At 42.7% G+C, this 14,564-nt stretch overlaps 1 protein-coding gene across 1 annotated transcript in view; it reads right to left on the reverse strand.

Annotated features, from left to right (window-relative positions):
- Positions 1-14,564, reverse strand: part of LOC137373187 (KICSTOR complex protein SZT2-like) — a 28,785-nt gene that overhangs the window by 8,852 nt on the left and 5,369 nt on the right. The window contains exons 3-8 of the mRNA XM_068038043.1: positions 13,159-13,311; positions 8,957-9,059; positions 4,917-5,040; positions 4,713-4,824; positions 2,213-2,331; positions 1,081-1,245 (exon numbers count right to left, since the gene is read on the reverse strand). Of these exons, the coding sequence (XP_067894144.1) occupies positions 1,081-1,245; positions 2,213-2,331; positions 4,713-4,824; positions 4,917-5,040; positions 8,957-9,059; positions 13,159-13,311 (776 nt within the window). The remainder of the gene's footprint in view (positions 1-1,080; positions 1,246-2,212; positions 2,332-4,712; positions 4,825-4,916; positions 5,041-8,956; positions 9,060-13,158; positions 13,312-14,564) is intronic.

A 14,564-nucleotide genomic window follows, 5' to 3' on the forward strand; every position in this document is an offset into this window, starting at 1 on the left:
TCCAGGTCATTAATATAGATCAAGAAAAGCAGTTGTCTTCAAACTGACCCCTGGGGAACCACACTATATACCTTCTTCCAGTCTGAAAAATAACTGTTCACCACTACTCTCTGTTTCCTGTCACTAAGCCAACTTCATATCCATGCTGCCCCTTTTATCACATGAGCTTTAACTTTATTTGCAAGCCTGTTACATGACACTTTATCAAATGCCTTTTGGAAGTCCTTGTACACATCAACCACACATTACCCTCATCAACCCTCTCTGCTACCTCATCAAAAAACTCAATCAAATGTGTTAAACACCATTTGCCCTTAACAAATCGCGCTGGCTTTCCATATTTAAGCCATATTTGTTCAACAGATTGGTAATTTTGTCCCGGGTTATCGTTTCTAAAAGCTTTCCTGCCACCAAAGTTAAGCTAACTGGCCTGTAGTTGCTGGTCTTATCCTTATACCCTTTTGAACAAGGGTGTAACATTTGCAATTTTCCAGTCTTAATGAACTTTATCCAAGAAAGATTGGAAGATTATGGCCAGTGCCTCCACAATTTCCATCCTTACTTCCCTCAATACCCTCAGATGCATCTGATCTGGTCCTGGTGACTTATCAACTTTAAGTACAGCTAGCCCTTCTAATTGCTCCTCTTTATCAATTTTTAGTCCATTCAGCATCTCAACTACCACCTCTTTCACTACGACTTTGGCAGCATCTTCCTTGGTAAAGACAGATGCAAAGTAGTTATTTAGTACCTCAGCCATGCTCTCTGCCTCCATGTATAAATCCTCTTTTTGGTCCCTAAACAGCCTACTCCTCCTTTTACCACCTTTTTACTATTTACATGCCTATAGGAGACTTTTGGATTCTCTTTATGTTAGTTGCCTGTCTCCTCTTATACGCTCTCTTTGCTGCTCTTATTTCTTCTTTCACTTCCCCTCTGAACTTTCTATATTCAGCCTAGTTTACAGCTAGGCTTAAAGAAAACAGACACGTAGACACAAAACACAAATACAACACCTTCTGCTTTTAAGGATAAAGCAACATCTTCAGCTAGTTGCAGCCTTTTATCCCAAAAAATTACCTGGAAGTGATGTTCTACATTACTGTCTGTGTATTTTGGAGTATGAAGGAAAATCAGCAGGTTCTGACGCAGGTAATGTGCAACAGCATACAGCCAAGGTAGACAGCAGTGTGGGATTGTGAACTGCACTACTTCTGTTGGTGGTGTGCCAGGTGGCTGTATAAACTGCAAAAGAAAAAACATAGCAGTTTTCAAATGGTCAAAAATTCACCATAATTTACCATCTGAATTACTAGTTTGACTATCCAATACTTGCCTTAGGAATCTGCTGCAATGCATCATTGCCATAAAAATTATCATTAAGTAATAACGTGCTGGCCATTCAGGGTCACTTTTTGTCAGTATCAAAAACAGGTCTCAAATTACTGAGAATCACTTTGAAGAACGCTCAAGGAAAGGACAGAGATACAATCTGAATGGTTTGTAAAGGTATAGTCTGAGGACATGTTGTTTGCGGACAAGGAGAATGACAGAATAGGTTTCACTATTGTGGTTCTAATCCTCAATGACCATCTAAAGTAACATTTTAAAAAATGTTTTAGAAATCAAGTAAATAAAAATGTAGAAGATTTTTTTTAAATTCATCACAACCACATTAAGGTTTAAAATCATAGTTTTCAACATTAAAAAGAAAAATCATAAACACCCTCCGCTACATTAACAATCCACTATTGCCATCCTGTGGGCTTCTTCTGTAGCATTACAACCCAACTAGAATCAACCAAGACTAGTTCTTTAATGATGCCGTTTACATAAAGTCATTAACATTAATGTCTTTGGTGACTCATGGTGCTTTTATATTACAGCTCTGTTTTTGGGAGAATGGCACTATGTTCTCTCATCTGAGATCATTCGTCAGCCAGAGTTAGAACTGGTGGATCCATGGCAGTTCACAATCGCACAATATAAATGGGTCACCACTGCAGCCTCAAGAATGGATATTGATTCATTTACAGTTCCAAATGCAACTTCTGCAAAAGAACTAGGCATCTGCTGTCACTTCACTCAAGTAAAAGTAGCTTAAATCTAGTAATATCAAACCTCTACTTCATACATTCAACTGATAAGACAGCGGAGAGATTGGCACCCAGCCACCTCCTCATTTTATGTTACATTTCAATGTTTGCAATACCTCTACATCAGCAGGAGTCAGTTTGCAGTTCCTGACCAGCATGACCGTGATGATGTCAAGCGTTGCCTCATCCAATCGTCTTCGCAGGACCTTCACCAACTCATCTGTGATTTCAGGTCCTGGAAACAGCAGCAAACAGCAAATCCAAAACACTTCAACTGACTGGGCTAAATACTGCAGTAACCTTACAAGTATCACTACCACTACTAATACTACACAGAATTATATAGAACATACAGCACAAAACAGGCCATTCGGTCCAACCAGTCCATATCAGCTTTCATGTTCCACTTGAGCCTCCGCCTATCCTTCCTCATCCTCAGCATAACCTTCTATTGCCTTCTCCCTCATATACTTATCCAGCTTTCCTTTAACTGTATCTATACTATTCGCCTCAACTACTCCTTGTTCCACATTCTCACCACTCTCTGGGTAAATAAGTTTCTTCTGAATTCCCTATTTGATTTCTTGGTGATTATCTTAAATTGATAGTCTCAAGTTTTGCTCTTCCCTACAAGTAGAAACACTGGGCGGGATTTTTCCTCCCGTTGCTGGGAGCAACACCACCATGCTGCCGCGATCATCCTCTCGGTGGCCCATGATAATATGCCGGTCAGGCCACACCCCCAATCACATGGAGGGGGCGGGCTCTCCGATGCTGGCAATGGCGTCAGCTGCCTGTGCCCCCCCCCCACAATGTACCGATGCAAAATCTATCGCCCCTTCCCCACCCACCAAAACACTTGCTTTCAACACTTGACCTTCCCCCTCCAAACTGAACAAAGTGCAGAGGTCACCCCTCCCCAACATTCCCTAAACTAGTGATGTAAATTTGAATGCCCCCCCCCCCCCCCCCACTGCACCAAGAATCATAAGTTCCACCCTTCCCCACCACAGTGGCACCTCCTTTCCCTAGACGGGAAAGTGAAGGTGCGTAAGTGCCGGCTGCCGCTCAGAAGATGGCGGACAGCCAGCAAGATTGCAGTGTATTGGATTTAAATTTATTCATTTCATTAATTTAAATATGGCAATCCGGGTCCCATCGTCCATTGGCGGGGGGGCCGCCACAGAGCCTCGCTGCTGCCGGGAAGATCGGGCCCTGCACTCCCAGCGTCGGACTCCGTGGTGGGCTGCTGCCACATCAAAACCCTTTCATAATTTTTAAGATCTGGATTACGTCACCCCCTCAGCCTTCTCTTTCCAAGAGAAAAGAGACCCAGCCTGTTCATCCTTTCCTGATAGGAATAACCTTGAAGGTCTGGTACCATCCTTGCAATTTTTTTTTGCACCCGCTCCAGTGCCTCTATATCATTTTCATAATGTAACAACCAGAACTGTGCACAATTCTCCAAGTATGGCCTAACCAAGATTCTTTACTTCTTTACTTTTCAATTTTAACCCTCTAGAAAGAAACCCGAGTGCTTGGCTTGCATTAGCTATAGTCTTACTGACCTGCACCACTACTTTCAGTGATATGTGCATTTGTACTCCCAGATTCCTTTGCTCCTCTACTATATTTAGATTCTTATTTTCCAAGTAATATGTAACCGTCTTATTTTTCTAAGCAAAATGTAATTAGTCATACTTATCCATAATAAAATTAATTTGCCAATTATAGGCCCATTCTGCAAATTTATAATTTGTTAATAATAAAATAGTAAATACAGCCATGGCTCAGTCAGTAGCACAATCTCATCGGAGTCAGAAGTTTGTGGGTTTAAGACCCACTCCAGAGATTTGAGCACATAATCTAGGCTGACACTCCAGTGTAGTGCTGAGGGAGTATTGCACTGTCAAAGGCGCCGTCTTTCGGATGAGACAGAGGGCCCGGAGCCTGCGCAGGTGGATGTATAAGATCCTATGGCACTATTTCAAGAAAAGGGGAGTGCTTCTTGCTGTCCTGCTCAATATTTATCCCTCAACCAAACCCCTAAAACAGATTATCTGGTCATTATCACATTTCTGTTTGTGCACAAATTGGCTGAATCGTTTCGAACTTTACAACAGTGAATACATTTCAAAAAGTATTTCATTGGCTGTAAAGCTCTTTAAGGCCATGAAAGGTGCTATATAAATGCAAGTTTTTCTTCTTTGGTATAGATTTTCAAAGGTTAGAGAGTTGAAGATTGAAGCAGTATCATGTGATACTTGAAATGGGAAAGGAGGAAGAGGCAAAAACTAAATTTGAGAACAATGCAGAACTTGTGTAAACTTATTAGGTTCAGCTGATTGCTGAGCCTTGACCTCAACCTTGCCTGATAGCGTACATGACATTTCAATCAGTGACTAGAATAAGAGTGCTACAAAAGATTTTGATTAAAAGTGCTTCTTAATATTATGGGCCAGGCTTTCACAGCCAAATTTTCATTTTGGAAGTTTAATTGTCCATCATTTTGTAATTTCACTTGTTACTCCTGGATACATTTTCCTATATTTACAGCAAATTTATTCCCACCCTGTCAGGATGATTCTGCTTTTCCATCACCCGTTGAAAACCTACCTGCCTGTCCTACCCCATGTACCATCAGCAGAATGTGCTTATCTACTTGGCCAATGGGCCGTGATGATTCTGCACTTCGGGAAGGTGTGGAATCCATGTAGGGTTTTAAACTCTGCATTAAAAATCAAAGAACAGAAATTATGAGAAAAGTCTAAATCAATTCAGATAAAAACGAGATATATAAAGATCACCATTTGACTTTACCCCTAATTCATCCACAAGTATGGGTTCCTGGCTGCGTGTTAAAGCCAGTGAACGAGAAGACAACATGGGCTGAAGCTCCCTATCCGAGTCCGCTGTATTTCCACTGCATGTTGTTTCAGACAGTCTGTAAGAATTGACAGGCAGTGAAGGGAGAAAGCAGTTATCACAGGTCAAATACTAGACAACACACAATGTGATTAAAGTGAGAAATATAATGGCAAAAATGTCTTACTGTAATACTGCATTACAAAGCTATTATGGCATAATATGATGGTATGTGATTTTTTTTTGGCTAGTAAAGTAATTCCCTATATCAATCCTGGCCTAATCATGGAATTACCAAGCAGGAGCTGACCATCCATCATCATCATCTGCCAACCCCCTCCAAAAAAAATTAACAAAAAAAGGAAGTAATCCAAACCTAAGTAAAACAATATTTTCCTATATTATAACTAGGACAATGGGCTGGATTTTAAAGTCCCTCCTCCATCAGGAACGGTGGCGAGGGAGCAATGAAAATGGGTACGACGGAGGCCCGCCACTGACCTCGACGGTGGCAGGTCCCGTACCAATCTCGGTGGCAAGGCCTCGTTGCAGCCGCCCTGCTGAGTGGCGACAGGACCCACAAGAAATATTTAAATACCTACTTACCATTCATCCCGCAGCGATTCTGCTGTCATATTGCCATCTTCATTCTTGTCGCCGACAATGCCGTGCCTTCAAATCCCTGTTCAGGGGAAACGTGGCACGGCACTTGTGGGAAGGGGGGGGGGGGGGGTGGAGGTTTTTCTCTGTGTGGGGGAGGGGGGAGTGGGGTGATAATGATGCAGATTGGTCAGGGGGTGATGGGAAGGGCAAAGGTACTGAATTTTGGGGGGAGGGGCAGGGGAGGTCAAATTCTCAATATACGAATTCCGGGGAAGAAAAGGGTAGGAATGTTCTGAAATGCCACTGGAGGGGGTGGGGGGGCTGGGGGGACAATGGTAATTTAATTGTTTTCAGGAAACTTTCACTTACCTGACCCTTTAGATTTTAAATGTCCATTGAGAGCTATAAGCCCTTTAAAAATGGCACCAGCGCCTGCGCATTGGTGCCGGACGCCATTGCAGGTGACAGCCCGCCCACCCCCTCCATGACATCACAGGGGGCAGGTGCCATGGCCATGCAAATGAGCCACTGCGTTTGAAATTGCGGTGGCTCCATGACGTGGTGCCCATGTGCACGGGTCGCATATTTTTACGTCTGCCACCTACTTCGGCAGCGAACTCTTAAAATGCCGCCCAATGTCTTTGCAAATTTAACTGGAAAATTCACATTCTTTGCATTCTTGGGCTTCTTGTTTTATTACTTCATTTGTTTTTAGGTTGTTTTTGGCATTTCATTACCATCTGACCAAAACCCACCTTTTCCATTTAGTTTAGCTAAATCTGAAACAGCATTTGCATCGAAGCAACTGGAATTCTCATCGATCATAGAATTACATAGAAACAACAACACAGAAACAGGCTATTTGGCTCAACCAGCACATGTTGCTGCTATCTTTAAGATGGGTAGAAACCTTAATCCCATATGCCAGCCCTGATCTATATCAGATTATCCTTCTTGCCTTCAACCACCTATCAAACTTATTCTTAAATGTTGACATGGTCTCCTGCTTTAATCACTAATTCTGGTAGTGCACTCCATAGCCCGACAACACACTGACGGTTTCTCCTTCTTTCTTTCTAAAACTTTTAGATTAAATCATATCTATATCCCCTTGTTCTAAACCCTTCAAAACCTGGAAACAGTCTATTTCTACCTACTCTGTCCAATCCCTGCATAATTGTATGCATCGCTATCAAAAAATCCCTTAATCACCTTTGTTCTATTGAAAACAGCCCCAGTTCCTCAAGACTTTCATTGTATTTATAAATATCCCCTTGTGACTTCCTTTGATCCGTAGAATTATTTATCATGCTTCCTATTTTATCATCTGAAAATCTGAATATCACTCCCTCTCTTCAGCACAAAGGATGTTTCCTTTCTGGTATTTTTTGCTGAATTGTATTCCATAGCAGAATCAGAAACATGAGGCTGAATTTTCCTGGCCCCATGGAGATGAGATTGGAGGCAGGGGCCAGGAAAGTAGCAAGCATCCCCACAAGGACAGCTCCCTGACGCTGTCTCGCCTCGCACTGACTTCACCAGGGGTATTGGCAGCACACTCCAATTAAGGTCCTAATCAAGGGCCATTATCCCACACCGAAGCAATTTTCTATGCATCAAGCAGGATCCACCCCAACGCCAGAGCCTGTAAACTGTATGGAGACAATCTCCCAGCGACAGGTCAGACAGCCATCTCAAACACCTGATGACGGAGCTGCAAGACTAAAATGGCTGCAGCCGCAATAATTCCTGTGGAGGGGCTCCCACTCTACACTGATGGCTCTAACACCTCTGAGTCTTCTTTATTTAAAAGATGTTCTGCAGACATCTAGGAGCACTTCCATTTTAAGGTTCCCGCACACTCACGTATGTCCCTCAGCAGCGCCCACTCTCGCAATGGGGCTGCTGGCTGTCCAGTGCTGCAGGCCCTCTCATTGGGCCTTCAGCACTGCAATCTCGCCTGCCGTCCTTAATCACATAAAGTTGCTCTGACAGGCGCGCTAAGGCCATGCACGGGCTCAGCACCTGCATATGGTCCCAATATGTGTCCAAGTCTGAGCAACACACTTTAGGCAGGATTGCAGGCTTTAGAGTGGGTGCAGTAAAGATTTACGAGAATGGTTCCTGGGATGAGGGACTTGAGTTATGTGGATAAATTGGAGAAGCTGGGGTTGTTCTCCTTAGAAAAGAGAAGGCTGTGAGGAGATTTGATAGAGGTGTTTGAAATCATGAGGGGTCTAGACAGAGTAGATAGAGAGAAATTGTTTCTATTGGGTGAAGGGTCAAAAACCAAAGGACACTGACTTAAGGTGAATTGCAAAAGAACCAACGGCGACATGAAGAAAAACATTTTTACGCAGCAAGTGTTTAGGATCTGGAATGCACTGGCTGAGTGCGGTGGAAGCAAATTCAATCATGGCTTTCAACAGGGAATTGGATAAGCACCTGAACAGAAAGAAAAGGGCGGGAAAGTGGGACTAGCGAGTTGCTATTGTAGTGCTGGCATGCACATGACGGGCCAAATAGTCTCCTGCTGTGCTGTTGGCATTCTATGATTCTATAATGCCCACTACCAGTAACACCAATCAGTGCTTTTCAAAATCTGTAGGACAGTGAAAGCTTTGGAAAATCTACTATCTGCATGGAATACCAAATTCAGATGCTGTTACTTCCTTAGAGTTCTGGAAACTACGGCTCATTGCGTGGCTAAATCTAAGCTATACTGGCCTCTGAACTGGGTGTGTGTGCCACCTGCTTCTGCTAATGTTGAACACATGATCTATATTCAAATCACACATGAAACAAGCAAGACCCTGGAGAAACTTATATGCTAAGTAAGAGTTTAGGAGAGTGTAATGAACTACGGTAGTACTGCGCCACTTGTAATTGTACATGATTTTGTTAGAAAACTATTTATTTTCTGTTTTTGTTACTCTACAAATAGAGTTTAATTTTTACAGAGACACAACTTTAAAAAAAAATACACCCTGGAATGATTTCAAAACCGTAGTCACCTCCCAAGCTTTGCTTTCTATTTCAGAATGCTATCCAAGCACACAGTACAGAACTGCTGTTGTTGCTGTCAAAAAATATATTTTTGACTCATTTTTAATGTTCCTAAAGGAAAGGAATGGCAACATAGTACGCTGAACTTTTTTCCACTTCTGGCCTCCAGTATCAAATACTCCTATATTCAGGTATATGTTACCATCAGATATGGGTTATGCCTCCTCTGTGCTGGCCCAACATGTTTAAATCCCAACCCCTTGTAGCACCAGTATAATCTTTTCTGTTTCGCATGCCTATCCCAGTACCACGGTTGGAGTGAGACTGCTAATTTAGTGCCAATTACTGCAGCACAATGGGCAGTGTCCTTTGGATTGCTTTCTTACCTGAGGTAAAATACAGACTTTGTGGCCCTTTCTTGATAAACAAACATGTTTTTTCTGTTCACAACCGAAAAAGCATTTAGAACAGATCTCAAGGCCTGAATAGCTGAAAAAAAAGCAAACAAACTACACGTTAAATGAAGCATTTAGAATATGCACAAGATTAGGAGACAAACTACAAGTCATACAGGAAGGGTACTTACACTGGAACAATGTAGGACTGTGGATAAGGAAGGTTAAGTTCATAGTTAAAAACAATACTTCAGGATAAGATCTGATAATGCTTAATTAGCCATAGGTATTTCAGTCATAGAAGCATACAACACAGAAAGAGGTAATTCGGCCCATTGAGGCTGTGCCGATTCTTTCAAAGAGCAATCCAGTTAATCCCACTCCCTGCTCTTTCCCCATAATCAATGCATTTTTTCTCCTCCAAGTATTTCTCCAAGACCTTCTTGTGGTTTGATCTTTCTTTCCAAATACAAGCTACCTATGGGTCTTTTTATGATACATAAACAAAGGCAAAAGGCTGCAAAGTGCTGGAAATCTAAAATAAAAACAGAAAATCCTAGAAATACTTTCACATCAGGCAGTACCTGAATGCAGAGAAACAGTTAACATTTCAGATCGATGACCGTTTGTCAGACTGGAGAAAATTAGAGACATAACAGGTTTTAAGCAAGTACAGAGGCAGAGAGAGGGAGAGGGGAGGAAAGAGCAAAAAAAGGAAGGTTTGTGTTAGGATGGACGGAAGGAGAGATTAAATAACAAAAGGGATGATGGTGCAAGGCAAAAAGAGATGGTAAGGGGGCAAGTACAGAAACAAAAGATGAGTCAAGAGGAGGCGTAAATGGCAATAACAGAATCATTATCAATAGCTGCTGGCCGTAATAATGCAGGCAGTGGTTACGATCTGAAAATGTTGAACTCAGTGTCGAGACCAGAAGGCTGTAACATGGCCAATCAAAAGATGAGGTGCTGTCCCTCGAGCTTGCATTGAGCTTCACTGGAACAGTGTAGGAGGTCAAGGACAGAGAGCTCAGAGTGGGAGTGGGCTGGAAAATCAAAATGATAGGCAACCGGAAGCTTGGGACCACACTTGCAGACTGAATGGAGGTGTTCAACAAAGCGGTCTTCCAATCTGAATTTGGTCTCGCAAATGTACAGGAGACCACATCATGAGCAGTGAATATAGAATCCTAAATTAAAAGAACTACAAGTAAATCATTATTTCATCTGGAAGGTGCATTTGGGGCCCTGGACAGTGGGAAGGGAGGAGAAAGTAAAAGGGCAGGTTTTGTATGTCCCTTTTGCCAATCACCTTAAGTCTGTGTCCTCTGGTTCTTGACCCTTCAGCCTCGGAAACAGTTTCTCTTGATTTACTCTATCCAAACCCTTTATTATTTTAAACACCTCTATCAAATCTCCTCTCAGCCTTCTCCACTTTAAGGAGAGCTACCCCAGCTTTTTCAACCTATCCACATAACTGTAATTCCCCATCCTTGGAGCCATTCTAGTAAATCTCTACTGTACCCTCTGCAAAGCCTTCTCATGCTTCCTAAAAATGTGGTGTCCAGAATTGAACACATACTCCAGCTGGGCTGGAACTAGTGTTTGATACAGGATTAGCATAACCTCCTGACATTTGTAATCTAATTATGAAAGAAACAAAATTGGAAAATCCTGAAAACAACCAGCAAGACACGCACAGCATCTGTGGAGAGAACTGACAAAGTTAATATTTCATTAGAACAGAGTTGCTCTGCTTGGCTTGCTGGGTGTTTTGAGCATCTTCCAATTTTGTGTCAGATTTCCACCACCTGCAGTATTTTATGTTTTTCTTAATTACAAAATGTACTATTTCGAATGCTGTTTTGTTTAGGATCATGTCAAAGGAATGTGAAATTATATGTTGATAAATATGGCAATTATTCAGTCTGGGGTCATCAGGGATATGAAGTTAATCAGGGATTTCAAGGTAGCAGATGGCCACCTAAGAGTTAAGTAACTGCCCTTCAAGGGTCAGTTTTATGTTGAAAGTTAGCACTGCAGCCTCACAGCTCTAGGGACCCGGGTTCAATTCTGGGTACTGCCTGTGCGGAGTTTGCAAGTTCTCCCTGTGACCGCGTGGGTTTTTGCCGGGTGCTCCGGTTTCCTCCCACAGCCAAAGACTTGCAGGTAACAGGTAAATTGGCCGTTGTAAATTGCCCCTAGTGTAGGTAGGTGATAGGGAATATGGGATTACTGTAGGGTTAGTATAAATGGGTGGTTGTTGGTCGGCACAGACTCGGTGGGCCGAAGGGCCTGTTTCAGTGCTGTATCTCTAAATAAAATAAAATAAATAAAATTAAGACAAGCTATGTCCTTTTTTAGCATTTCAAGGAGACAAATAAAGTTCGTAATTAGTCAAACATTGTTTATTTACCTGTTCAGCATTCAATAATTTTGTCTCGTGTCCTATGGCACAGTCTGATACAGTACATATTCTATATTCTCCCACCTTAGCAAAGGCAAAGAGATCACATGACAGCCTGTGATATACTCTGGTAGGCCACAGCACATTGACAGAGCTTCTCTGTTCAACCCATGGGTCACGCTATATTTACGTAGATATTGAGCACATATAGACACACTCTGATACACTGGAACAACTTATAGGAGTGCATAATGACAACAAACCCAATTAAACATATAGCTAAAATTTATGCTCATGCCGCCGAAAACAATGGCAGCCCGCACACATCGCGGATCCGCCACAATATTAAGCGCGAAGGCTCATTTAGAAAACCAGGGCAGACTCCCTCACCCGTGATGACGTGGAGGGGGCGGGCTACCCATCCCCGTCAATGGCCTCAGCTGCCTGTGTGCAGGCGGTGACACCATTTTTAAAGGGCTTCAAGCCCTACCGATAAATTTAAATATTTACAGAAACATGTAAATAAAAAAATTAAATACGTTTATTCTGCCCCCTCCCACCCCCCCCATAACAATCAAAATTAATTACTTGCCCTCTCACCCCCCAAATCACTTACCTTGTCCACTTGACTCTCCCCCCCCCTCCCCCACCCCAAGTACATACACTTTATACTATAACCCTTCCCGCAAAACCCTACACCAATGAAATTACTTCGACCCCGCTCCCCCTCTCCCGCACTCAGGAATTTACCTCCTCCCCCCTCCCTCAGTTCCAAGGAGGGGGATCCGAAGGCGTGACAGTGCCTGCCAATGGCACGAAGATGGCACCGGGACAGACAGTAGGAGCATAACGATGATTAATGCATTGAATTCAATTAATTTAAATATGGCTCCTGTTGCCGAGCAGAGCCACGAGGCCTCACCGCTACCGGAAATATCGGGCCGGGTCTTCCTAGCATCGGGGTACATGGCAGCCCTCCCCCAGAGGCATTTTCAGGCCTCCCACCCCGCCCTGCCACAACCCCAGATGCCCGGGGGGGTCAGTAAAATTCAGCCCGTATAGGGCGGCACAGTGGTTAGCACCGCAGCCTCACAGCTCCAGGGACCCGGGTTCAGTTCTGGGTACTGCCTGTGCGGAGTTTGCAAGTTTAGTTACGTTTAGTTTTGAGATACAGCACTGAAACACGCCCTTCGGCCCACCGAGTCTGTGCCGACCATCAACCACCCATTTATACTAATCCTACACTAATTCCATATTCCTACCACATCCCCACCTGTCCCTATATTTTCCCTACCACCTACCTATACTAGGGGCAATTTCTAATGGCCAATTTACCTATCAACCTGCAAGTCTTTGGCATGTGGGAGGAAACCGGAGCACCCGGAGGAAACCCACGCAGACACAGGGAGAACCTGCAAACTCCACACAGGCAGTACCCGGAATTGAACCCGGGTTGCTGGAGCTGTGAGGCTGCGGTGCTAACCACTGCGCCGCCCTGTGGTTCTCGCTGTGACTGCCTGGGTTTCCGCCGGATGCTCCGGTTTCCTCCCACAGTCAAAGACTTGCAGGTTGATAGGTAAATTGGCCGTTGTAAATTGCCCCTAATGTAGGTAGATGGTAAGAGAATGGTGGGGATATGATAGGGAATATGGGATTAATGTAGGATTAATATAATGGGTGGTTGTTGGTCGGCACAGATTCGGTGGGCCGAAGGACCTGTTTCAGTGCTGTATCTCTAAATAAATAAATAAAAATAAATATAGTGCAAAACCCCCAAAATTTAGCATACCTCTTGCGACACCCATGTTGGGTCCCATCTTGAGTCGAGGATGGATATGTATGATGGTTTTCCACACCACTTCACAGGCAAAGTGACCTGACATAAACTGCATTGTAGCAGCCAAATAATCTCTTGACTGGTAATTATCATCTGCTGAATAGTCTGTGAGTAAATGGAGCAAAAATAAACACGAAACAAAAACACAGTTTTTAGAACTTATGATGGATTGTGTATCGGATTGTGTTAATTTAATATCTAGAGTTAAATGGAAACTGTCTCCCTCAGTTCAGAAACTAATTAAGTCAATTATTTGAAAATAGGAACAGTATGTGTACAGTAATGTATGAGAAATGTTAATATTTGGGGTTGTTAGTGATATACATGCTATGTGATTACTAAGCCATTTGGAAAATTCATTACAAGATGGAAAACTCAGAGGAAACTGCATCTTTTAGCTATTAACACCTCAGCTGAGAGATGTGCATCTATTTCCGTAGTCTGTTGGGTTTAATACCTTTATTTCAAACACAATGACTTTAACATGACAAAAGATCCATGGGTTATAAATCATAGGCTGTTTTATACTGACACAAGGAATGAGCTCCGTGGATCGACCATGTATATAACCAAACCTTGATAGTCCACAAAAGAAACAAACCCAATTGTTGCTCATCATATTATAAGATACACTCTTCTGAAAAGAATAGGTTAACCCTTTTTGTACTGTTTTTAATTCCATTGTTTACTTTCTTAAGTATTGTGTTGCTAAGTATCTTGCCAATTCTTTTTGCTTTGCTTTAGTACTTCACCTGTAAATAAATATGGTCAATAAGTTTTAAGAAAGGTAAGACAAAGAAACCAGGAAATCATAGACCTATTAGCCCAACATATCCCGATGCGGCAAGTTACTGCAATCTATAATTAAGGACAATGTGACTGAGCACATAAAAGAAATTTGAGCTGATTAGAGAGAGACAACATCGATTTGTAAAGGACAGGTCATTTCTAACAAACCTATTTGAGTATTGCTGAAAACAGAGACATTTTGTCAAAGCTTTTCGTCTTGCACTCATCAGGATAAATCACAAGAATACCAATGTAAGGGAAAGCAACAAATTTATACTATATGAGGAGGGAGTGCCAATTGGTTGGCAAGCGGTCTCTGGATTGGTAGAGGCTTTGCCATGGAGAATGCACCAGTTTATGGTGACTGACAGTTAACCGACAAGCTTTGTTTGAAATTTAAACCAGGCAGCTTGATTCTGATTGGTCAAAGCATTGCCCTGAGCAATGAACCAGCGAATGGCAGTCACTTATTTTGTTATTTGCCAGTTCCGAAGAAGGGTCACTGACCCGACTCGTTAACTCTGCTTCTCTTTCCACAGATGCTGCCAGACCTGCTGAGTGGTTCCAGC

Source organism: Heterodontus francisci, chromosome 8, assembly GCF_036365525.1.
Source record: "Heterodontus francisci isolate sHetFra1 chromosome 8, sHetFra1.hap1, whole genome shotgun sequence".
Lineage (NCBI taxonomy): Eukaryota > Metazoa > Chordata > Chondrichthyes > Heterodontiformes > Heterodontidae > Heterodontus > Heterodontus francisci.